Source organism: Trachymyrmex cornetzi, unplaced genomic scaffold, assembly GCF_001594075.2.
Source record: "Trachymyrmex cornetzi isolate Tcor2-1 unplaced genomic scaffold, Tcor1.1 scaffold156, whole genome shotgun sequence".
NCBI classification, from domain to species: Eukaryota; Metazoa; Arthropoda; class Insecta; order Hymenoptera; family Formicidae; genus Trachymyrmex; species Trachymyrmex cornetzi.
In genome coordinates this window covers 4,730,218-4,755,852 of record NW_017296157.1, presented here as the reverse complement: position 1 = coordinate 4,755,852, position 25,635 = coordinate 4,730,218, and the positions used below count along the sequence as shown (strand labels likewise).

Here is a 25,635-nt window from a genome sequence, read left to right as displayed (position 1 = left end):
TATATTTTATTATACATAAAACAAACGACTCTCTCTAGGCTGTACGAAACAAGCTCAAGGATGTCTGTTAGAGCTTTCGCATGCTGGAAACGGAATCGAAATCGACTTTAAGATCTAGCAAAAATAAATTACCCTTTAGAATATTCTTTAATGAGAAGGTATATAACAAGCGAGTCGAGTTTATTTTTACTTACTGACGTAACGATCAATATGAGATTTTATAAAAATACACGATAGCCTTAACGTTGATCGACTGGCATGAAAACTATTCAATGTTGCATCGGATTTCGATTCGATTTCAAGCCTCGACCGTGTTTTAGACGAAGCATAGACGATAAGCTGCCTTCGAATTAATTTTGTATCGCCGGAAGCTGCTTAGTTTATCGTGGTGTGCTCGTCATTTTCGGCCGGAAGTCAAAGTACCACCGAGTCGTATTTTAACATTATAATTTAATTTGCCGGGAACGAGCGCTTCCCGGCCGATTGTCACGGATAGAAGTTTTGTGTAAAGCACTTGGACAGTTGTTAGAGGTTTCCAAAAAATTCGCGAAATTATGCCTTCGCATGCGGCGTCCGTGTGAGATGGCGACTCTGCGCGCGGACAAGGCACTGCAAAGCAACGTAGATATTAGATAGGAAATTTTGGTATATTAATAAGATAACAATTAATTAAACGATTAAAAATATTCTAGCGTGGTCAAAAGATTATTCCATGTTCTAAACAAATTACGTTCGCGCATCTCAATCGAAGCTTTTCTTTCAGATTATATAATGCATTTATATAGATCGAATCTGTCCAGAGCGAACGTTCGACGTATAAAGAAAAAAAAACGCGCTGAGAATTATCTAAGGAAGATTCTATTGTTTCAAAAATTCAAAGATATAATCCCAAAAATATGACTATTGTTTCATTTCCGATCGTTTAATTTTGACTTTCACTTTGAAACCCAAGAATCTGCATTTAAATTGCGATTAAGCCTCTAGAGCTGACGTCAAAATCTGTACAGTGTTATTGAAGTTTCTAAGAAAATTAATTTATATTTTAGCATCAAGGGCTGTCTACAATTATGCATTTTTACTTTCTCCATCTGCAATCTGGATCTTTTTTGATCAACCCAAATTTTTTTACTGTTCTATATAGACTTTCAAAAAATCTGGAAAAATTTAGAATTACTTAAATTATTAATTACTTTAAAAAATTTTTAATTACTTAAATTTAGAATTACTTTAGAATTACTTTTCAACATTTCTATTACATCAATAAATAGTTTTTTAACTTAAATATTAAAATGTTTATTTAATAACATTGAAATTTGAGCAAAATTAAGGATGAAATTTGAGAATGAAATTTTCTTGTATCAAAAAATGCCCAGATTGCAGACGAAAAGTTAAGGGCACTAAAAATTACTTTTTAACCAAAATGATATAACTCGTATAAAAAGAAATAAATGCTAAATATATTTTAATAAAAATAATTCAAATTTGTAGATGCATAAAGAAAATTGAATTGTTTGACATTTTTGACGAAGAGATTTATAGTTGAATAGTTCCAATAGACCTACCGCCAACTTTGGAGGATTAAAACCACGATTGAAGTTTCGAGCGTTCTCTCGATCGCATAAAGCGCGCCCCATTTGAAACGTTACCACGCGGAATAGACAGTTCAACGAATGACTCGACCCACAATTGTTCTCTCCTCGTCGTACAACTGTAATCCGACTTATATTGACCGAGACTCGTCCCAGTTATTGCCTATCAACCGGCACGGTAAAACTCGCTGAAGAACATTTTAATGAGTTTCCCGCGACTCTTGAAGTATCGTGGAAAGCGACGTGGAAATATTTTCTTCAACGATACCGCAGCTCAGAGCACAAGTTTGCGTTCGTTACTTTGGATCGAGTACACTCATCGGTATGTAAAATCTTCTTTGTTGATTCCCACGTACAACTATTTTTCAAGAAATAAACCGGCTAAATATTCTTGTAGGAAATATGCATTCTGTAGTTCTTCTTAAACTTTCTCATTTTACATGTTTTTCATATCGAAACTTTTTATCGACATCATATTATTTATGCATATTCGTAATATGTAATTATTATACGTATATATATATGTATACAATTTGATTCACATATTTCTTATCAATTTGACGGATTGTCAAATCGATAACGTTATAACATGCCTTTCATTATCAATCTCGCGTTTCTTCTCATGACAGCGTTGTCTTCGCTGCAACTTTACGTTAAGTACGTAAATACACATATGATTACACGATAAAGAGTACGATCAACTTGATATTACAAATGCTTTAAAGAATTCTTTCATTAGTCAATTAATGAAATTCCCTCTTCTGATTGGTCAATCAAACGTTTCGAAGCATTTGTAATGAGACCGTACCCAAAGACAATAAGATATCGTATAAAATCTTATTACAACCTGACTGATTACTCCAAATTGAGTCATGTATCGCAGTCGTCCCATTCATCTCCCATTCACACATCAATCTCGGCAATGAAAGACCAACGAATGCTTAGTTGAAACGTCATCTTAGACATGGACTGTATCTCCTGTGTCCTGTGTCTCCTTCATCGCTTGTCAATTCTTCTTGCGCGGGGCGGGTTGAGATTTAGACCCTTTCTCAGGCCTCATCAGACGTCGCTGAAGAAGTCGCCGGCACCCAGACGATTGCCATCCTGCATCGATTCAGGATATCGACCAGGTGCCAGCAGCCAGCCTCACGTCTTAGCGAACTTGTAGACCACACCGAAAACCAGCACGCTCACCAGCATCAGCACCATCGCGGTCACCACTTTGGCGAAGGCGTTCAGCCCGCTCTCCGTCGGCTGCTGAGACCTCCCGCTCGGCACACTCTGCTTGGCGGCAAGTCCGCGAGCTAGAGCAGGAAAGGCCAGGCTCTGGGTGAAGGTCAACTTGTGGAGGGATTCCGACAGGGAGTACGGGCCTACGGAACCGCGGGCTGCGGCTCTCAGTAAAGCATATTCCAAATCCAGAGCATCGAACATGCTGTACCTGCTAATAAAAAAGAAATTATGGAGATCTTTTAATTATTTTATACGCCACACGCTAATTATTATTTGTTCTAATTATTTTAGTTAATTATTACTGTATATTATTTGTTAATAAAACTTATTTAGTTAATAATTATTATATACCATTTGTCTATATTATATTATTTGAAATAATATACCTATTCTTGATGCATCATCTTTAAAAGTTCAATAAAAGTATATAGCATGCTTGAAAAAAATAATAAATTAAGAATAGTGTGAGAGAGTATAGCATGTAAATTAATGATTAATAAAGAATTGCAACAAAACGTTAATAATAAAGTGTTTTTTTTTAATTATTAGAGCAAAAATTTGTAGCGCTACAAACTTCAAAATTCAAGCAGCTGTATCTTCGTTAAAAGTGAACAAATTTCAATTTAAAAAAAATTAAAAAATTGGATTTTAAAGTATAAAATCTCTATTTTCGGAAGAATAACATTTGAATTTCTGTGAGTTTGATCATTTTTACATATAGAAAACTACGAGCTGGATAAAATGGGAAATTTTCTTGTCGCTTTGTAAGGTGGTCACGTGCTCAAAAAAACTTGAGAAAATTTTCAACCTTCTAACGTGAAAACGTTCATACTTCGAGCCATTTTCAGTGAAAAAAAATGTGATCGTTATTAAGAAAAAGTAAAATAGAGCCTCTCTCTTAAATTACAGAATTAAACTTAGAATTAAAAGTTGTATTGTATCAGCTTGGTCGGAAGCGCCGAGATGGAGGTGTATATAGACATTGTCTCCAAATATCAATCATGTCAGGAGCATGATACCAATATAATTAAACCATTAAAGGACAGATAAGTCAATTTTTCAAATCTTACAGCTTTCCTTTAAGTAAGATTTATTATAGTTCCTTACCTCAAAATATGACACTATTTCAGAGCACTGTATACAGTAGTTTCTCGTCTTTTTCGTCTTTCTGCTACGGTAATGTCAATATTTAATAACGGACAAGTTTTCTAAAGATTTGTTATAAGAGATTTTGGATTTACTTTTGGAAATTCAAATTTGATAGGTACGTGTACGTTAGCAATTTAAAATTCAAAATGTTAGGTTTAATATAGAGATTTAACAGTAGAGAAAAATAAACTTTTGTGAACTAAAAACTAACAATGTTTTTAACGTGGAAAAATAATATAATCAAAAAGTATAATGCTTGAAATTCTAATAAGATTAAGACAGGTACATTACAATATACAAGCAATCAAGTACGAATAAGGTTTATTATGCGTAAGTTTTTATTTGCGAATATATGTAGTAGTCATTGTAGTAATCATCTAACAGTTAATTTTAGTATTTGGAGTCCGGAAGAACAAGTACTAGAGCAAGCATAGAAATTACAATATAAAAAATAGAACAGCCCTTATATAGTGCTGCTTTCCTGTGAAAATGATGATTATGAATTAAAAAATAATCGCACGTAAGAACAAAATTGAAAAGTCTGCAGTTATAAAATATTATTAAATTATTTTATTTTAATTTCGATCTTTAATCGCGACTCAGATATATTTATTCTTATAATAATTAAGTATTATTGTTACAATAAGGTCTGGCACAATTGGTTTTTGGGAACAATGTCTATATACGCTTTCATTTAGGCATTCTCTTATTCCGACCATGGAACAATACAACTTTTACAGCTCCTGGCAATCTAAGAGCGATTCCATCTCAGTGTTCCTAAGAGGGCATAACCAAATTTTTTCTTTGCTGGGAATAGCTCGAAACGTACGAACAAACGTTTAACGAATTATTAATGTGTAATATAAATTCAAATATATTTTATCAATAATGTACACCACATTACGGCGCTGTACTTTTATGAGTCCTTATACTATTCTTCATTTATTTTTAAAAATAAATTAATTATTCAACCTTCTTTTCTTACATCCTAAAAATCTTTATATTATTTTACATTATTTTTGTAATTGTTATATAATTAGTATATTATCTGCTTTAATTATTTATTTCATTTAACTATAGTCATACAAATTATCAAATTTTTTGGTAGACATTTTAGAATCTCTCTCACGATTTTAACGAAACCTTTGATAACGAATACGACTCCCATTATAAGTTCTTGCTTTGAAGTAAGAACTTACGACGGGAATTGTCCGCAAACAAAGATACAAGACGGAAAGTGGACTTCTATCAAGACGATCCAATGTCTTGGCCTCGTGGAAGGTTCTGCGTGCTCGCTTGTGAGATTGTAGAATTGTTACGAGCAAAAAAAGAACAAAATTAGGGCGCGGTTGATCTCAAGATTGGGGGAGAAAAGCGATTTTCTCGAGGTCCTCATAGAAAGAACCACTTGGTGTTTGTGGCAAGAACTCGTACAAGTGGCGAATAATTCTACCGGTACTTACATATACACGCGCGCGTGCGCGCATACATATACAACCGTAACGTTGATACGTCGTGACGTACCTTCCGTATATTTGCATTGTGTCAAGGTCGTTCCTTGACACGAGCCAAGACCGAGTCCGACGTCGAACGCGTATACAATAGATTATTCCTGCCATTCGGATCTCTGAGACCTTGCTTGAAACGCGCATATACGCGGCCAAGGATAAGGTCAGAAAATAGATACTCGCCGATACTTCACACCACACAAAAAGATGAGAAGAAAATTATATTTTTTGCAATAATATTTATTAAACTTATAGTCACTACTCCGAGATCCGACAATGTGGGCTAACTTTGCTCATTTATTACCTACATCGAAAATTATTAGCTGACACAACACAGAGCATTGTTGAAAAATGTTGCTGTTATATAGCTAAAATGATCTGTACTGTATGTATTAGTATTTATAATTACTTAGTACAATAATTGTGATTAAAATGTTTATAGTTGTTACAGCTATAATATTAATAATTATAATTATAGTTCTAAAAAAATATGTATATAGAGTTAGTATAAAAATGATTCTAAATTATAATATGAATATCTGCATAAAAATCGGATGTTTAATTAAAAATTATGGTTAAATGATACGGCAATTGCATTTTTTCTTTCAATGTATGAGTACAACATTGGGGGAAGTTATCACCCTTTGTTTATCGTAATAACGTAGATAGTTAAAACTGTACCGATATGTTTATTATATCTTTTATTCATTTTATGGTCATTATAGAAGAGAATTAAAGTAAATTAAAATAAAAGAATAAAAATAAAGAACAAGATCTGTTCATTGGCTAAAGATATCGGATAGAGTGAGATCTAAACATATCAAGTCAATTACCTGCTGCTACGTCTCCTGTCTTGCGAGTGCATCGACACGATCGCCGAGCTTGGCATCGATCGTAAACTGCTGGTGGTCGAACTGGAGGGACTTGGCGGCGCGGGTCGATCCTCGTGGTCCTCGTCCAAAGATGTTTTGTCCGGCGATGACGGACTTTTCACTCCCACGTTATGGTGGTTGTGATGAAGATAATGCAGCTGCAGTCGCGCGTGATCCGGATGTAGCAGGCTGGCACGACGCGATTGTTGCGGTGTCATTGCCGGACTGTTGCAGGTGGCACCGCATGGCGACGGCGACGCCTTTAACGCATTTCATAAAAATTAAGGTATTTTTTTCTTGTTGTAATAAGGCAGGAATTAATTCGTGCAAAAAGTTTTTAACAAAAACATGTTCAACGCGAAAAGGATTTTGAATACTTCAAAATGTCCGTCCTCACATTGTTAAATATTAAAGGCTCAACTTCAAGCTAATTCCTTGAGTTGAATAACATTTTGTTATTTTTAACTTTCAAGTGTGTTGTAATTCTTAAAAATATTATTTTTATTTAAAAAATGTGATTAAAGAACAACACTGGTTTAATCAACTCATTTTTGTGGTTAAATTGCTTAGTTTTAAAGTAAACAGCATTCATATTAACGTATACGTTTATTGTTAATAAATAATAAAAGACCCAGAACTAATTATACACCGAGAACTGTACATCAATTTTCCATATAATTAGTGTGAGGTCCTGTGAGTCAAATTTAATACAGTTCTTGCATTAAATTATTTAACTTCATTGTTTTAATTATCTTTTACAAGTTAGGAAAGAGAGCCGTTATAATGGCGCTGAGACAGTATTTTAAGGTAAGGAATATAACGAAATAATAAATTATAACGAACCTTACTCAAGAAAAAAGTATAAAATTTTAAAAATATATCTCGTCCTCTAACGAACGTCTTAAATTAACGTCATATTGAGTAGGAGTAGTGGTGAGTTATATAGAAATGATGAAAAATAACTTAAATTGGATACGATTTCACATTATGAATTTAACAATGCAGTAAAATTTACGGCGTAAAAATGCCTTGAGAACACTTATATTTATTTAATTCACGCAAGCACAGTTGAAGAGTATTGATTTATAAGTTTATAGATTTAATAGAGAGAAAATAATATCGCGTAAAAGTCACACCTGGATGGATTCGATGCCGCTGTCGTTGACATTTTCCTGTACGTCTGGGAACACAAAAGCTGGGGCCTGTTCGGTATCGGCTCTGGGCGAGTCGCTGGGCCATACTTGAAGAAGTGGAAGTGCCCCGCGCGTTTCGTTGCAGACCTCGGCGATGACAACGCTGCTCGTTGAGCAATTCGTTGATATCCCCGTATTGAGGCACAAACCCAGCTCTCTCAGTGGCTTCTGCTGAACGACTTAATAGTTTTATAATTTTATCATAAATTCTAACAATAGAGCGTATAAAAGTCTCCGGCCAAATAGATTTTTCACGTTTTTTTTTCTAAAGTAAAGATCAAAGTAATTTTCCCTAGTTTGTATATTGTACACAGTGTACTCGTTAAATAATAGAACTAATTTTTTTCTCTTATGTTAGCAATCTTGTTGCCCGTTGCTATGTTTGACTTTGAACCTTTCCATATTCCAACTCGAACTGCGTTGCTTCAATCTGAAGTAGCAAATTACCTTTTCGCTTGCAAGTGGGATGGAAATATACTTGCACAAAAATAAAGACTTCTTTCTAAGCTTATTTTATGAAGATGAAAAAGGATAGAACTATTTACAAAAAAATCAATACCCTTTTTGAGTTTCACTTCTTTATCTGCATACCTCGTCGAATATAAAAATAGGGTAAAAGTGAAAAATAAATATATCTTCCACAAAAATTAAGATAGCAAATTTTTTCACTAATTTTATTCAAATCTAAGAAGACTTATATGTTGGTCTGCCATATTGAATATGCCATTTTAAAATTTTGACTACATATTCGTAATGGGCGAATTATTATTATTAGATGCTAATTATTCCTAGAAAGAAGTCAGGCACGAAAGAAGTGAAGTGTTAATAACTTCCTGTGTTGCTTGTGTAATAAAAATGGAATCACGTAATCTCGCGTACAGTGATATACCACCTTTTTTGTGTTTGCAACGCAAAGCTTCAACAAATCTTTTTTGCCATAATATTGTTACAAAATTTTACAAAAAAGACTGCATACCGCTGTATAATATACGGTTCCATTTTTGTTATAAGCAACACAAAGACGTCTTAATATTTTAAGCTGCTTCTCTAACTGAAACAACACAGAGTGCCAATTAGAATTAGAGTAGAGAAAAGACCAAGGACAAACGTGGTCAGTGGTTACAAGTTGGAGGGTTGCTAATATAAGAGAAAAAAATCCATCTCATTACTTAATGGGCATACTAGCTGTGTATATAATGTATGCCATTTAAAGAAAATTATATAAGAAATAAACGTATTTATACAATACAATACTAATTAAAGTTAAATCAATATAATACTAACAAAAAATTGTCTTTGTTTTTAAAAGAAGACATGAAAAATCCATTTGGCCGGAGACTTTTACATATCAATGCATATTTTTTTGGAAGGAATCTTATCTTTTTTTTCTGTTCTTCGCAAAGGTTCTTCAAACTTGTTGGAAGACGTGTCGGAATAAAATGCACTTTGAAAATGCTCATTAGAATATCTTGAATACAAATAATAAAAAGGAAACAAGATTTTAATTTCATTGTTTGCGGCATGCACTTAGAACTGTATTGACTTTGAAATATTATGAGGCTCGCGTATCGCGCGACACGAGAACGCGAGAACGCGAGAACGCCTTGCGACTTTTAGCTGCTCGATGACTCTCGATAATAAATATCGCCGCTAGAAACTTCGTAATGTCGCCGTAGCACGAGACAAACATTTTCTGCGTTCGCGCCACATAAAAGGCCGGTCCTTCACGGCTGGGTATTAGCATGTGAAATATTGAAAAGAAATATTTTTAGCCATGGTCGCGTTTCAAGAGCAGATTAATCGATGCGATACTCAGTTGTTTCGCTACCGCGAGCTTTACTTCCATCCTAATGACGTTTTAAAAAGAGTAATAAAAGTAACAGAGAGAATCTCTCTCGCGTGTACGACTTGTTTATCAAGATGGAAGAATACCTTGATGCACCTGACGCGATGAAAACATCAATTCTCAGTTTATGTCATCGTATAACAGAGCACAGATTTTCACGGATTGTTATTGCAAAATTGTGATAAATTGAAACTTCCGCACGATACGCTATTCTGAGAACATTCGTCACGAAATATCGTGCACATGCCTGCTTATCGTTCAGTCGTAATCGAACAAAATATCTTTGAGGTCATATCAGAGATACGATTACATTAATTTTCGTAATATATACATCTGACTAATTATAGTTAAGAGTTTGATGAATTTTGAAAAATACCATCACTTTTATAAAATTAATTATTAATGTAAAAATTTGAAAAAAAATGTTACAATTCCCTAACTTAAAAGTAATAACAGAGGTAAAAGGGCTCGAGGGAATAAATGCTGTTCAAGGTGCGCAAATTGTTCAAAAATATCTATCAATATATTCAAATTAAGTTTATTAAAGAGATCGTAGAACAATAAATTCGTTTCGGTTAGTTTTTTAACCTTCTTCAGCGTCAAAAATATACGCAAAAGAGTTACATAATTAATATTGCTTGTTGTCTACGCATACAAAATTAGAAAATGTAAATCTATTCTTTGCAGTCTCCAGGCCAAACTAAGTTCTCTGTCGAGAATACATTCTCCCATGCCAAACGTACGAATTTATTATTGTTTTAACGATTATGTTTGTTGTACGGTCTCTTCAATAAATTTAATTTGAATATTGAAAGATATTCTTGAACAATTTGCATACCTTGAACAGCGCTTATTCCCTCGAGTCCTTTTATCGCTGTTATTAATTATTAATGTGTTTTTATGAAATCGTATTTAACATGTCATGTTAATGAATTGTTAAAAGTTTTACACTAAAAGACAAATTTTTCATATATAATTATAATTGCATGATAAAACATATTTAGTTATTTCTATACGTTTACAGTCGTTATCTGTCGATAATCATGTATATTTTTTGGTATATAAAGTAAATTTACACATCAGTTAGTGGACAGTTAGTGGCCTAATTATTGAACAAAATGACAAAAATTTTAAATATTAAGCTTTTAATAAAATGTATAATTGTAAATAAATTCGTAAACAACGAATGTATTTAGAATGTAATTATATAGGATGTAATTTATTTAAATGTAACTATTAACAGCTTTCTATAAGATTATGTTTATTTATGAGATGCTTACTTATCATCAAGAATAAAAATTGCTTGTCAATAATATTAAATTGCTTGTGATATTACCACTTTAGTTTCGGTTTAAGATTGTGTTTTAAATAATCGACGCACAGTTGCTTGAATCGGAAATTATATAAATTCACAAGAAATATTATTAGGCACAAAAGAGTTGTCTTAATCAAATATAGCGTTTTTCACTTGTGTGAATTTATTGAAAATCGTGCATATCAAAGCTTAATATTTAAAATTTTTGTCATTTCGTTCAATAATTGGGTCATGTCTATTAATTGATACACTAATTGGTTTACTTTATAGAACTATATAAATATAATAATTATAATAATAATTATTATTAAGTCGTTTTCTCTGAAACAACTGTATATTCCTTTTTGTATATAGAACTATAAATATAATTATTATTACTAATATTTAGCAGTAATAACTATAAAAATATTTTACCATGCAGTTATAATCATAAATGGCAAAAACTTTTCCTCTCAATATATGAATATATCAAGAGACAGTAGCATCAAGTATATTTTTCGTAAGGTATATTCATTTATATGAACGAAGCAAATTCGTTACGTCGTTTTCTTAGGAGAAAGGGAAGGTTTTTTTAAAAATAAACTATTATTGTTTCTAAATAAGTCGATGTTATCAAAAGATGCATATATTGGACGAAAATATAGATTTCTCCGATAATATGCGACTATTGAAGAATATCGGATTCTTTATTTTTTCGAAATTCGAGCTTTTATCTCTGTGATTATATTTAGTTATCATTATTCTTTTATTGATACAATCTGAATGAAACTTGGATTTCGAATAACATCATTATGTAAACGGAAGAAACAGAAATAATATGTTTTTAAATCATGAACCATGAAAATACATAGTTTCAATTGCTGAACGATACCGATCTGATTTTATCGTCCAATTTAACGTGAATACATTTTTACATTGATTATGAATCAGAATTGAAAAGTCTGCGTTATCGTTATGCCACGTCATTATCAGCCAAAATAAAATGTAAAGCGCAATCTGAACTGTCATCTTCATAACTTCTCAATGAGTTATTATTCCTACCCTTACTCGTGCCTCACCTTCGGCCTTTTCGCGCCGGAGCATATTCGTCGCAAGGGCTCTCTCTTCGTCGATCGAGCGATCTTGATTTTTATTAAACCTGCGACGACGTGTTGTGTGCGGACAACGCGATGGATAATAATACATGGTTTAAAGTTCAAAATGTCTCGCACGTCTCGTCGCGCGAGAATCGCATTCACGCAGGCTGGCGCGCGTCCATCTACAGGGCGCAATCGGGGGATAAACGGCTCGCTGGTTTCCGGTGCGGCGAGCTTGCAAAGGTCGCTTCGATGTACAAAAAAGCGTCGAGAAAAAGGCGACAGGCCGCAGAAGCAATGCGAAACGAATCGATAAAACGCGAGCGCGAGGAAGTGCGGCTGTTGAAAAAATGCGTAGCATATTCCGAAATCTGAATCTGCTTCTCCCTCTTTCTAATTCTATATATAATCGTTTCCTGCAAAATATTTTTACTATAAAGAATAGTAAAGGAGAAGGTATATTACGGTCCCTCCATTTATATTTTATACAATAACTTTATTAATAATCGAGATTTAAAATTAAAGCTTGAGTATATTAGTCAAAGCGTTGTTCAATCGATTCTAGACTCAAAATTATGAAATATTTATTACTCAAGACATTATCAATTTTCTTTCAACGTAATTTAAGTATAATTATTATATTAATAATGTACTGTCTCATTGTTAGTCAATTATTACATAAAATTATTCTGGTAGGTTTATATATATCAGCAGCTTTACTGGTGGCTGAAGCCTCACCATTTGTGTATTCACACGCTTTCACATTCAACGTAATTTCATGAGTACATATTAAATTAAATTAAACTGAATGAAATTAAATTATTTATAAAAATATGGCGATACTGCGTAATATTAAAAGGCATGGTAATGTGAACCCCTAATAAAAATAAATTAAAAAAATTAATTTTGTTTAAAAGAAAACAATATTTGGTTACATTCATAAATAATCATGAAAATTTGGTATCTAATAGCGGAAATATTAAGAATAGGGACCATTATATCTATAAGGACCATATAATTTCACTATCTCCTTTATATTTCGAGTATTTTTTCTATCGTGCAATAAAAGAACCGATTCAAGTCCTTCGGGGGTAAAGCCAAAGGTTGACTAAAGAAGAATATAAAACAGATCGATAACGTGCGAGCAGGAAGTGTGTGACGATGTTACGAAGGGTCGTACCCGAAATATATGTATATCGAGAAATCAAAACACGAAGCTCATAATGATTGTTCCATGACAGGCGAGGAAAGAAAAAAAAACAGTCGCAAATGAAATGAAAATATTGAAAGCGTGTCGTATGTCCATCCGATGTCTTTGCATTTTCTCCTCTTGACTCTTCCATTCCACGCCATTATCTACTTAATGTTTGCACTGACAAGCAAAACCCATTACACATTTTTTTACAGTTTTGCGGAATGATTTCGAATCACACTAAAAGTCATAGAGAGAGGAATGTACGGTGTTTAAATCAATAATGCAAAGTTTGTTTTTAAAATACGAATCCATTTCCGCCATAATAAAAAGTTGGCTCATCGCAAATGCGATTTCTTTTCGATAGTAGAGGTCATTTGCCAAGCAATAAAAAGAGTTAACTCAATTAAGAGTTAACTCAGAAAAAATATTATTTGTTTATCCTCCTTTTTTTGGAGAGAAACTCCCAGAATTTGCGTCGCTCGCTACAATCGTGATCAATTCAGGCCGCAAGAAACGCAGGACAAATAATCGAACGTTACTTTGCATCCGTCATACTCGAACGCAATTTGCGTGTCAGATGTGTAAACGTTTTTCCATTATCTTTTTTCTTACGAGACTTCCGCCAAATGGAAGCTGCGAACTTGGCGGCAGTCCAAATTGACCAGTGGAAAACCACGCGAAAGAGCGCGCGAAAGATTGTACGCGCGAGGAACAACTACGAGAGTATGCTGAAAGCTCTTCCTTTCATCTTCGACTTCAATTAACTCGAAATCGACGAAAAGTCGAAAGGTTTGCAATTGAGAGCATACGTCGCGGATCCGGCGGAATGGGCGTAGCCCGCTTGAGATTTGACAAATTTTTACGTTCAAACAAATCTTGCAAACAGAAGTTATCAAACTTCAAGAGTCACTCCACGAGTCAAACAATTTCGCAGAAAGTTAAAGCAAATTGTGTCGTGCTTCTTGTGTCGGGAAACTCCGCTGCACAATTCTCGTAATGAATTTTCCCCGAATCTATTTAATCTAAGAGCCATGAAACGCAAGAATAAAAATATCGTACACCACATGCTACGGGCGAACCACACAATTCTGCCAAGATCAACAAGCCGTATAAAGTTATAAAATATAACTTTAAAATACAATAAAATTATCAAGCTAAAATAAATTATATTTATTCTTTTTAATATTTTTTAAATATTTGTATTGAAGTCGAAGATTTAACTCCATTGTGGTAATTATATAATAAATGATTAGGTAGGATCAATCTGTCAGAAATTCATGAGATTGTGAGACGATAAGTTTACTCTGTTTGGAAATGTCGCCATCTGAAACTTTCATTCCTCCATATTTTATGACATTCGCCATATTTTATGACTCCCATGATTTATGATACTCTTGTAAAAATGTTGTGTCCCTCGTGTGCATATGTATGTCAGTTTTCGTGGATAGGTTTAAATAGCGATCCCATACTTTGCCTTGCCTATTCAATCGAACGTTCTACGTGGGGAGGAAGCTAATACAATTTTAATGTAGTATATTCCTTTGTGAGATTCCGCCTAAGGTTCGAAAGGTCATTAGAAATGAATTACAAGGATAGCTAATCGATTGGAAACACAAAAGGGTGACTATTAATAATACCGTACCGGAGTACCGATTCATTTAAATGCATAAAGAGACATGTGCTTGTTCGTGACCATGACTGTAAGATCTCGTCTTCTTGCTTGGCCTTGGCACGCGTCGGCGGTCGATGAGGGCAAGAAAAAAGGCGTGGAGATCGTTTTCCTGGCATGCTGCCTGTCTCGACTGAATGAAAAGACTTTTGCTCGGAACCATTAAACTTTCTGATGTTTTTCACACACGTTATCGCATATGAAAATAGTTTCGAGAAACAGACTGGACTTATGATCTCGCGAGCTTTGACATATTCAGCCTGCCTAACTATTTAATTATCATAATGGAGTTAAATCTCCAACTTCAACATAGATATTTTATGAAATATTAGATGTAATAAATATAATTTATTTTAGTCTCATATAATTTCGCTATATTTTATAATTTTACACAGCCTGTTGATTACGAAATTTAAAAAATGGGAGAATGAAAAAACTCGACAAAAGCGCTGTTAAGTAATATAAAATAAAATGGTACGTCAAAGGAAGAATTTCTCATACAAAATATAAAACCGTCTACCGTGTGTTTGTTACATTAACCTTTCGAATTCCTCTAGTTTTAGAGTGCAGAATGCTGCTTGTAAACTGAATTCAACAAGTTTTCGTAGCAGTCACATCTCAGTGTAATCTAATTCAATGTTGTAAAATTTATTTCAGAAATATATAGAAGTGATAAAGGGACGGAATTCAGCGAGATAAGTTTATTTTGCAAAACGCACAGTTACTTTAAAAATTGCAAAAAATTATATAAATACAAAGACAATGGATTTGCAAAAAATATACAGATATATAAAAAAAATATTTAAATATATTCCGTTTATTTTAGCAACAAAGTTATTGGTTCATTTCCTGTGATACCAAATGTTTGCGTTGAAATAACTACGGTTTACCGATCGCTTAGGACATTCTCCTCGACCCACCTGTATGCTTCTTGCACAGTTGACTTTCGATAAGGAACACGACGGATTCTCCAACAAGAACCGATTGACAATTTAATTTCGACGTTTAAGGACGGCATTTCTATATTATGTCAATGTAGATTAACTTCAACTCTCGGTTTAATTTATTCCCTATTTTTCTTTAATTATTAAAATTTAAAGAAAATAAAAAATAAGTATAACCGAGAGTTAAATTCAGATAAAACACAGACTCGTAATTAAATAGAAATGATATCATAGGACATCATCATGACGTCATTTCATACTTAAGTGATAAATTTATAAATGACAAATAAAGTCATGATGATGTCATTATGATATTATTCCGATTTCTGTCTACTTGGAAAGTTAATCTAAACTGATAGAAATGGGCATAAATAACACTGGGAGCAATTTATATACAGACCAATCCTACAGAATATTACGTGACAACATCATGAAATAATTTTAAATATCGATCACACAAAGAATCAGATCACTCCTTTCAACAGCGCTTAATAATCAGTTTGATCGATAGACCGAGGAACTCATTTACATTTATACTCCACCTTTAAAAATCATTTTCCGTAAATTATAATCGTGTCAAAATGAAATCGAGAGAAGGGATCAACGAACGCGTGCGAGGGTTTGCGTATCCACTTGAAGGAACGGGGCGCGCGGCGCGTCGGCCGTCGACGGCAGGGAGGATCCTACCTGCATGCTCCTGATCGCATGCCAGAAGATCCCGGCACGATCCTCCGAGGCGTCCGTTTACGTGGTCCAGGATTACGACTGGTACTTTGTCGGCACGCTCGATCTCTTCGGGGTTCGAAGTGCGACTGGATCCGGCCGCGCGTGCGGCAGGACCGTGTGCTTCGCCCCGCGGGGATTGCCACAGGAAGGGGTAGAAAACCAGGCGGAGAACGGACGGACGAGAGGGGGTTGTTTTCGCTGTGCCGGTCGGGGGTGAAAGTAGTGGTAGACCGGCGCTTATCGGACGCACGGACTGATGAGCCGACATCGGTAGGTGGGAAAGCTCGGACGTGGCTTGACGCCAGGTTAAATTTTTCATGAGCCTCCCTCTTAGGCGGTGAAAGAAAAAAGCTCTTTATCTCCGTTTCGCTTGTTTATTATTTTGTACTGAATGCGTAACTGTAGCGTTGAGTAAATTTTATTTTCTAATAAATTTTCTCCTGCGCGACAAATATGAGCGGTACGCGTGATCACAAATAAACTTTGCACTCTACATTTGCTACATTCTTTCAATCTTTCAAATTATTCATGCACACGCAGAAATTTTAATTAAATTGCTGAGATTCAAGTTAATTTCCTTCCAGCTACGTAGAGACTTTTTACACTACTGCTATTAACCTTTTAATTATCTTAATAATTATATTAAAATAAAAAAGACCATGTTAATTAAGAAAGAAAAATAATGTCAAGATAATGTCAAAATAATGGTTTTAATTAACGTGTATCTATTATTAAAAGTCTAAAGTCAGAAATCGTTTTAATGTATTGAAATATGAATTTAATAAAGTCTAATGGGTTTAGTTTTATTTTCTGTTGGCGAATCGAATAATGTTATTGGTTGGTCTCCCGTAGCAGCCACTGCAATTGATTGTTAATCCACAGCATCTGCTGCGTTCCAATTACGTTTTGCTAATTAAACTAATTGCGTCTTTCGTAACAGATGGAAATACGAATAATCCATTAATTGTTGTAATTTTAGTATATTTATTCTGAAATAAATATTTATTTAGATTTCAGTAATAGTATAAATATATTTTAAATACACATAAAATAATGAGACAATTCAAATTTTGATCATTATTGTAAAGAAATAATTATTTTATCTAGCATGTGACTTAAAAGTTTTAAGAAATGGATCGAATCGTACAGCAAGAAAAAAAATAACGCTAAAATCGGAAGAAAAAAGGATTAAATCGTACTTAATAGAAATCTCCAAATAAAATGCGAAAAGAACGACATACCTTGAATCGTGAGATACTCCAGGCTCAGGACAAAAATACAAAGTTGCCAAACTTACTTTTTATAAATTATTTTAAGAATAAAAGGAGAGGTTCTATCTTTTATTGAAGGCAAGTATACAGTAAATACAAATACAGATAAAATCAAGTAAATAAATAATAACGATGAAACAGTGAAGATGCAAAAGAGTGTTATTGATGACGTCAAAAATTGAAAGATTGACTCGAGGAAACTGTCAAGGTTGACATCTAGAGGACACAACGACATATCGAAGACCTTCAAAATTTGGGACACAAGTTTAAAAATATCTTCTTCCGGTACAAGGGAGCTTCATCCTGATAAATTGAGAGAGAGAGAGAGAGAGAGGGGGGGGGAGAGAGGGAGGGAGAGAGAGAGACAGGGAGGGAGAGGGAGAGGGAGAGAGAAGGGGAGAGGTAACTATAAAAGTTTGCAAATACTGTTCTGTTCCTTGTCGTCGCTCCACGATGTCCGCTGACAACACGGCGAAATTAACGTGAAAATGAGGAGGAGCATTCAGAAATAAAACGTGTAGGACAAAATATGAAAGAGCTAATGAAACACTGGAAGAATATAGATATAGCGGTTGTGGTCGGGATAGACAGACATAATTTATTATGTCACGGAAAAAGTCTGAGAGACCCGATAAAGCGTGTTAGATAAAGGTATAGAATAATGCATCTGTCGAGGTACATTCGCCATCAGTATTGTCGGGAATACGGGTAGGAATGGAGAAACTGGTGGTGTATAGGAAGAACGTGATTGCGCTACTCCGAGAAGAAAAATAGAAAATCATGAGAACGCGGAAGAATTGTGGGAGGACAATGTGAATTTCGAAAAGAGGGGATTCACCGCGACGAGCCGAGAACGTTCAGCAACAAATGGTTCCGCAGGAATGGGATCGTTCGGAGAGTGCACCGAGACAAGGACGAAGGGAAAAAAAACGGAAAAAGAATTAGAAAAAGAAGAAAACACGCGCGGTGATGGATGAGGACAAGGGTGCGACAATGAAATCTTTTATGCCTTCTAACTACCCTGTTTATCTCTTATACATTACAATATGATGAAAAGGTTTTGTTCCCAATCCCTCGGGAGATCCGAAGGATCCCGCGAGGACGTGTCCCCGTAGTCTCGGCAACACGTCGTGCGCACACGATCGAGTGTAGTTCGCCGTCGGCGCCTCTGATTTCCCAGTCCATCGACTTCAATAACCGAGTGCATCCCCGAGGTCGCTAGACTATCGTGATGCAGGAGATATCGGATCAGATGCACCGTTGGTCACAGGTGGAGCGAGATAAATCGAATAGAGGGATGAGAGGTGGGGTGACTAAGGTAAGACGAGGACAGGACGCGGCCACGTGAGGAAGGGGACGAGGAGGACGCGACGCCGGCGCGGCAGGAACCCCGTAGGTCAAGGTCATCCACCACCGGCCGTACGCAGGCGGCAGGGCAGGGGTGAGCCGTGAGCACCGGCCGTACGTTACGGCCCTGGGAAGTCCCGCTTTTAACGCCACCGGCTCGTGTGCAGGATGGACGATCTTCCGGCTCTCCTCCGACCCCGCTGAAATCGATATACCTACACCTATTCCCAACAGCTCGACCGGTCCGTGTGTGCAGGCAAACAGGGCCGCGGGTTCCCTGATGCGCCACGCAATGCGACTGCAACGCAATTTCGCGGTGCACGTGTGCCGTAGGGCGCGCGTGACTTATAACGATTAACGAGTCGAGTTTGACGCCGTTAAACGAAAAGGAACCGTCGCTATCGCATCTCTCGACACTTGGCATTTTCACGCAAAGCGCTAAAAAAAAAAGGTCACTTTTTTTGGTGGGGTTGCATATCATCTCTAAATTGCCTCGACGTGCGGGCGATTAATGGCGTATCGTGCATCATGTTACCTGATCGATATGCCGTAAGTCCTCCGAGACCGATCCATATCCGGTAAATTAAGTATCGGCGAGGACGCGCGTAGCCCATTTAGTTTGAAGAAAAATCGACAGTCAAGGTCTCGTGTGATCGGGAGGGATGAATGTCTCCAGGGTGCAGTGCTTGAGAAATTGTGCATCGCTTATCGAGACGTTCTATCGATCATCGATAGATAAATATGACGCTTTCAGTTGATTATGTACAATTCTTTATCTTATCTCGAAGACGACGTAAGTCGGTCGCATCTTTCGAATCTTCTTAACAACTTCATCCGCATCGATTTTATTATCTATTGAAGTATGAAACATTATCATTTTTATCGTTTACAGCAAAAGTCTTTTTAAACAAAAATCATATTAAAATAAAAATAGTTTTGTGACTTTAAGAATAAATCAAATATAAATAAGTTGCCTAAATGAGCAAAAAAAACTTTGCGGTTGTTAAAATTTGTAATAAATAATGTATATATTTATAAGACCATAAGACATCATTCGCAAACAGTTTGAATGTACTTACTAACGAAGTTAATCGCAAACGTTTCTTCAATGGAGTAGTCAAACTATACAAGTCAAATATAAAAATGTATATTACAATTCAATCTTCATTTCCTTAATAAAGATTAAAGATATACCGTATCCGGGAAGTATCCAGTGTCTTCGCCTGGCTCTTTTTTTTTACTATCCTGCCAAATATAGCTAGATATCATTAGTATCGGCAATATATAACATACATATATATATATTCGGCTGAAATTTTATATTGAAAGTTCGCGTATTTATACAGAATTCTATTCTTTTCAACTAAATTTTTTGCACAGTTCATTTTTCCTCTTTTACATAGGGAAATAAAGAAAATTATTATCGTTAATAATTTGCTCGTTTTCCTTTTTTTTAATAGAATGGAGAAATTGTATCGGAAAATATTCGGTATCCGGCCGGATAATTTTCCTCTCAGATATCTGGTGTTACATTCTTTCCGGATATCCGATATCTGGTATTTGACAATTTTACGATCCGATACATCTTTATTGAAAATAATTGAACTGTAGAAACGAAATATTTGTAGTTAACTTTGCTGGTAAGTACAATTCAATTTTTGCAAATTACATCTTATCGTCTTCTAAATACATTATTTACGCGCTAACAACTACGGAGGTTATAAACAATTAATTTATATTTGAAAAAACGAGTATTCTTTTCTATTATTATTTAAGTCTGATTTACAATCAATGCTCTTTGTTTTCTTGCTTTTACCTCTTGCCTTTTTTCCTCTTTGTTTCGTTTTATTGATAATCGTGTTTTTTATCTTTCCTGAAGTTTATCAACTTTTATCTTGAACAAAAACGAAGAAATGGGATAAGAGGCAAAAAAGTAAAAGCTAAAAACAGGAAATAGTGCATAGGTATTGTAGATTAAGCATTATCGTCTAAGCGCAAATGTTTTTCTTTCAGAAAAAAATCGCATTCTCTCTTTTTTATTATTATTATTTATCATTTAAACGCACACATCTCGTTTAAAAAAATGATATATTATTCTATTAGAATATCTCAAACTCAGTTTAAGTATTTAATTAATACAGCGATCAATGAAGCCCTTGCAATAATAACAGGAAGAGAAATTGCGGCGTTTATGCGGTCTAAACCGGGAACAGGATCAAGCGGAGTTTTGCGCTTAGCCGGTAAGATTTAGTGAGGCCATACGGTCAACTGCACGAACTAAACCGCGTATTCTGCACTATGTGCATGCGAAATCCCTCTCGTCCCGTGAAACAGAGCACGGGCTCCTGAATATTCAGCAGCATGTAATACTCCTAAAGGACTTTCTATTTTCATCCATCTTAACTGCGGGAAATATAAATAGCTCCACCTTGAGGACGGCGGTTTTGAGGGACGATCATGAAGGTCCTCTCGAAATACTCAATTAAACCGGAGCATGTTATAAATTAGAAGAGAAGGTAGAGAGATAAAACGATCGCACGTACCATAATATAATCTCTCGATTTCTGTCGGCGAAATATTAATCATACGTTGCTATTACTGTGTATCTGTTAATATATACTGCGTATAAACGTTGCTCTAATTTTCATGTTTTATGCAAATGCTGACCACCGATCGATGGATACGACCGCGGGGGACGACATTATCAAACCACGCTTATTTCGTGGTGCTATTACGAAAATTGCGGCTCGTTGTTCCGCGAGAAATTGGGAAATTTAATGAAGTAACATTGCGGGCCACACGTCACGCACGTATCTGTATGTTGTATGCTGCGATCTGGCATTTTCGTGATGACTTTGATTAATTCAAACTGCAGACTTTGACAATACATCGCGTGCCTGTGCACTGCATTTGTAAAACCTAAACGGATCGACTCCGTGCAAACCTCGATAAACGTCGAGGAAAAGAAGTAAAATAAATCCTTGTGAATTAATATGTTGAATCAAATTTGTTTGTTTCTCCGTGCTAGAGTAAAATTTGCATTACTAAATTCATGTCTCGATAAAATATTACATGATATAATTGAATTATGCAAAATTATCGTAATATGCTTATTATACAATTTACATATGTAATTTTTTATGAATTTTACACGGGAAAAACGGTTTCTCTAAAGTATCCAAAAATTTAGCTGGATATATAATTTGAAAAGCTGGAAAAATAATTTGGTTGGATTAATTAAAATTATTTTACTGTGGACCATCAAAATAATTATATAAGACACTTAAACATAACGAGCATGATTATAAAAAGTTTTGGCATTCTAGCAACTTGAGCATTCTACATAATTATTTTGATGGTCCAGCAAAATTATTTTCAGATCTGTATCTAGTTAAATTTTTAGATACTTCAGCAAAACCGTTCTTTTCATGCATGTATTTTTTGATAGTGCTGGTCAGCACCAGTCACCGACTACTAAAAGTTACAGATCCGATCATTGATGATCAATATAATGTTCAAAGTTAATATCAGGGTTGTACGTTAACGTGAAAAATATAATAATTTATATCTGTGTCTAAGTATGTAAACAATACAAATTATATAAACTATGTTTTACGTATCATCTATGTAAACAATTTATGGATCATCGAAACCTAAGTTCTTTGTCTTTGCACTAGACGGCATTACAGCTTTTATCTCGCATATATATTTTTATTTATCAATATTAAAATCAAAAATATTAACAATCATAATTATTTCGTTTTATTATATTGTTTTACAATATTTAATTAATAATAATTTACACATTTTACATTATTTGTACGCTATTTATATAAAAAGGAGTCGTGTATTTTAATAATACATAAATATTACATGTAAACATTATTCGTGAAATATGCAGCACAATTTTGATCAATATACTGCATAAATAATTTTTTTCCAAGTCAGTATAAAATCGTTATCGATGATGTTCAAAGAAGAGTAATCTTGATGATCGATCCGTGATGGCAGCAGTTGCTCGGTAGCGCTTTCGCACCGATGCACGATCACTTGCAATTATTGAATTAATTTTCCCATGCCGATTTCGTAAATATGTTCTATCTATACATAGATATCATAAAAGTCTATCACCACGATCATTAAACTACCTCTTGAATCGAGATAACGTTTTGAGACAACGTAAATCCGCGTAATAGTGATCGATCGGATAGATCCTCGCTCGATCGTCGCGATCGATGATCAAGGATCGACGGCAATGTGCTGAATGAACGAGAGATGGAGCCCGTGGTAAGACAGCAAGGGGCTTTACACGGTGTGCATAAAATACCGGTAGCGGTGATCGACGACGTTTTGGCCGCAGGCAGAGAAAGCTCACCGCCTTGAAGGCTTCGAAGTCGCCCGGCTATTCCTTTTGCTGCCGATACACCGCGTACCACTGCCTCGTCTCTTCTTTCCTTTCACCGCTGTGGCATATGTCACGTCAGGGCCGCATCGATCTATCCTGAAGATTCGTCTTTTTCATTATGCTAGGAAACGGATGAATCCCTGAGGAAAAGAAGAGCCAGTGGCGAATCGCCTCTATCCTGTCCAAGATTTGTATAGCTACGTAAACGTTTCTTGCGATCGACTGTTGAGGAATTTACGTCATCCGTTGAATTTTACCCTCCAGTGCCATTCTATATTGTTTTATTACGTACTTATTACGTGGGTATTGTGTAAAAATAAAGTATAAAAATGAGCACATTATAACGACTTTTTCTTATTGGAACGCCAGACAAGGAATATAACGGTAACAAGCAAATATATGTAGATTTCTATCTTTATTAACAAAAAAATTGAAGCATGTAATATTAAATGATAAAAGATTAAATTTATTTACGTTTCTTGAGTTAAATAGCATTTTATTATTTTTATCTTCCAAGTGTACCAAAATTACTATTTTAATTCAAAGCGTTGTAAAAATAATCACGATCAATGCATTTCTGGTGAGTGAATTATATTTAAAAATAAACAAGTTCGTATTAAATAAATAAGTAGTGTAAATAATAAACTAAATTTGAATCGTATTTCATGTATTTCTCGAGTTAAATTGTTTAACTCCTTTATTTTAATTAAATTAACAACACATTGAGAGTAAGATTATTATAGTGGCAGCCTATAGAAATGATCTATAGAATTAAAGATAATTAATATTGAATATAATTTGATGTTATGAATTTAACAGTGTAAAGTACAACGTAAAAGAAATCTCGGGTATATCATGATAAGAAAGTATACCATAATGGCACTGAAGGGTTAATACATTCGTAATGTATCGAAATTCCTTCCTCAAGGAATCCTATTGAAGATCATATATTATTTCGCAGATTGCAGGATCGAAAACTATTACTACATCGAATGTGAAATAATATTCTAAATCACTCTATTTGCCAAGGACTAAATTTACCGCGTCGTGTATTCCAACAATTTCCTCATTTTTTACACTCAATATCATTACCATTGACATTTCGTTTTATACTTTTTCTTTCTTTTCTGAAGCCGGTTCAGTCAATCGCATCGATCATCGCGCTACACTTCGCGGCAAAATTAATTTCACAGTCCTGTACGATGATTGCCATCGATCTCGCAAATTTTTCTCGAGGGTGTGCCAATGCATTTGGTTATATTCGATGGATCCAGTCGGTAGATGACCTTATCGATAACGAGATTCTCCGACGCCCCCGAGCCGCTTTCTAAGCGCAGTCCGGCGGTATGGAAGGGACGCGCCGCGATCGCATCGTTCGGCGATCGCAATTACGTGAATCATCGCTGCACTCGACCGTCGCGACTCGAGAAAACGTAACCTGTCATTCGCTCGACGAGGATAGGTGAATGCATCCTCTGCATGTGCACTTCCTGCTCTCGTGATTGAGCGGGCGAGCGAGCGAACGAACCTCGAATCCCATGGATCGAGGAAGTCTATCGCGATCGAGAGGAGGATCTTCCTGTCTCTCGAGGATTTTCTCATCTCGTGATCTTTAACGATCCACCGGTCGATCGCGCCGATCGATCGCGACGCGTAATAAATTTGAGAGAAACGTCCGAGCGACAATAAGAATGCCGTTAAGACGTATAATTGAACGATAATGATAGCGCGTTTCGATACTTTCGCGTCGCTACTTAGGCAAGCTAAGTGGCATTTTGCACGGTCGCTGGTTTTATATCTGGCAAAGGGCAAATTCCTGGCGCGTGTGGATCCGCGACGGATCCTCTACGATGAAGACGATGCACGTGCCTGCGATTGCATCGGAAAAAAAATGCTATTGTATGATCAGCACGATGTATGAGACGAAGCGCGGAAAGGTGAAATAAATAGTGTTGTCAAATAGTCGCTGACTTTAGGACGCAAGTTTTGTATTTATTGCAGTAGCTGTATTAAAGTCGGGACATACTTTCTAGTAGTTTCGAGTTCACTGTTCAGTGAACATTGTGTCGATGATTGCACCATATGGAGAGGTGCGCAATATCCGATTATGCTACTAGCTATGCTAGAAAATACGAAACGTCAAAGAGTCGAGAGATGCCTCACTTCTTTTATGCTCGAGGGTATATGAAAGGTTTTGTTAAAGTTCAAAAATTTAGCTAGATTACAGATCTAAAAATAATTTTCTTCAATTATCAAAATAATTACACTATTTGACAAAAAATTACTTTCTTGTTCTT

General features: G+C 35.3%; 1 protein-coding gene across 3 annotated transcripts; it reads right to left on the bottom strand.

Annotated features, from left to right (window-relative positions):
• Positions 1–2,186: 2,186 nt before the first annotated feature.
• Positions 2,187–16,376, bottom strand: LOC108758344 (uncharacterized). 3 transcript variants are annotated; one of them, XM_018503235.1, is made up of 4 exons: positions 16,277–16,376; positions 7,488–7,715; positions 6,313–6,611; positions 2,187–3,033 (listed from the first exon to the last, which is right to left on the bottom strand). In XM_018503235.1, exons 1-4 carry the CDS (start codon positions 16,280–16,282, stop codon positions 2,736–2,738), a joined length of 831 nt encoding a protein of 276 aa, XP_018358737.1. In that variant the 5' UTR covers positions 16,283–16,376; the 3' UTR covers positions 2,187–2,735. The 3 variants fall into 3 exon arrangements, with proteins under 3 accessions (XP_018358737.1, XP_018358738.1, XP_018358739.1); XM_018503236.1 differs by having other exon boundaries at positions 2,187–3,030; XM_018503237.1 differs by having other exon boundaries at positions 7,488–7,712.
• Between the last annotated feature and the right edge of the window lie 9,259 nt (positions 16,377–25,635).

What these genes read in the sequence shown, in the direction of transcription:
- LOC108758344 (XM_018503235.1), bottom strand. An exon ending in GCGGCATCGAATCCATCCAG is followed by an intron (nt 6,612 to 7,487) that starts GTGTGACTTTTA and finishes AATGCGTTAAAG; the next exon opens with GCGTCGCCGTCGCCATGCGG. An exon ending in GACAGGAGACGTAGCAGCAG is followed by an intron (nt 3,034 to 6,312) that starts GTAATTGACTTG and finishes CTTTTTTATTAG; the next exon opens with CAGGTACAGCATGTTCGATG.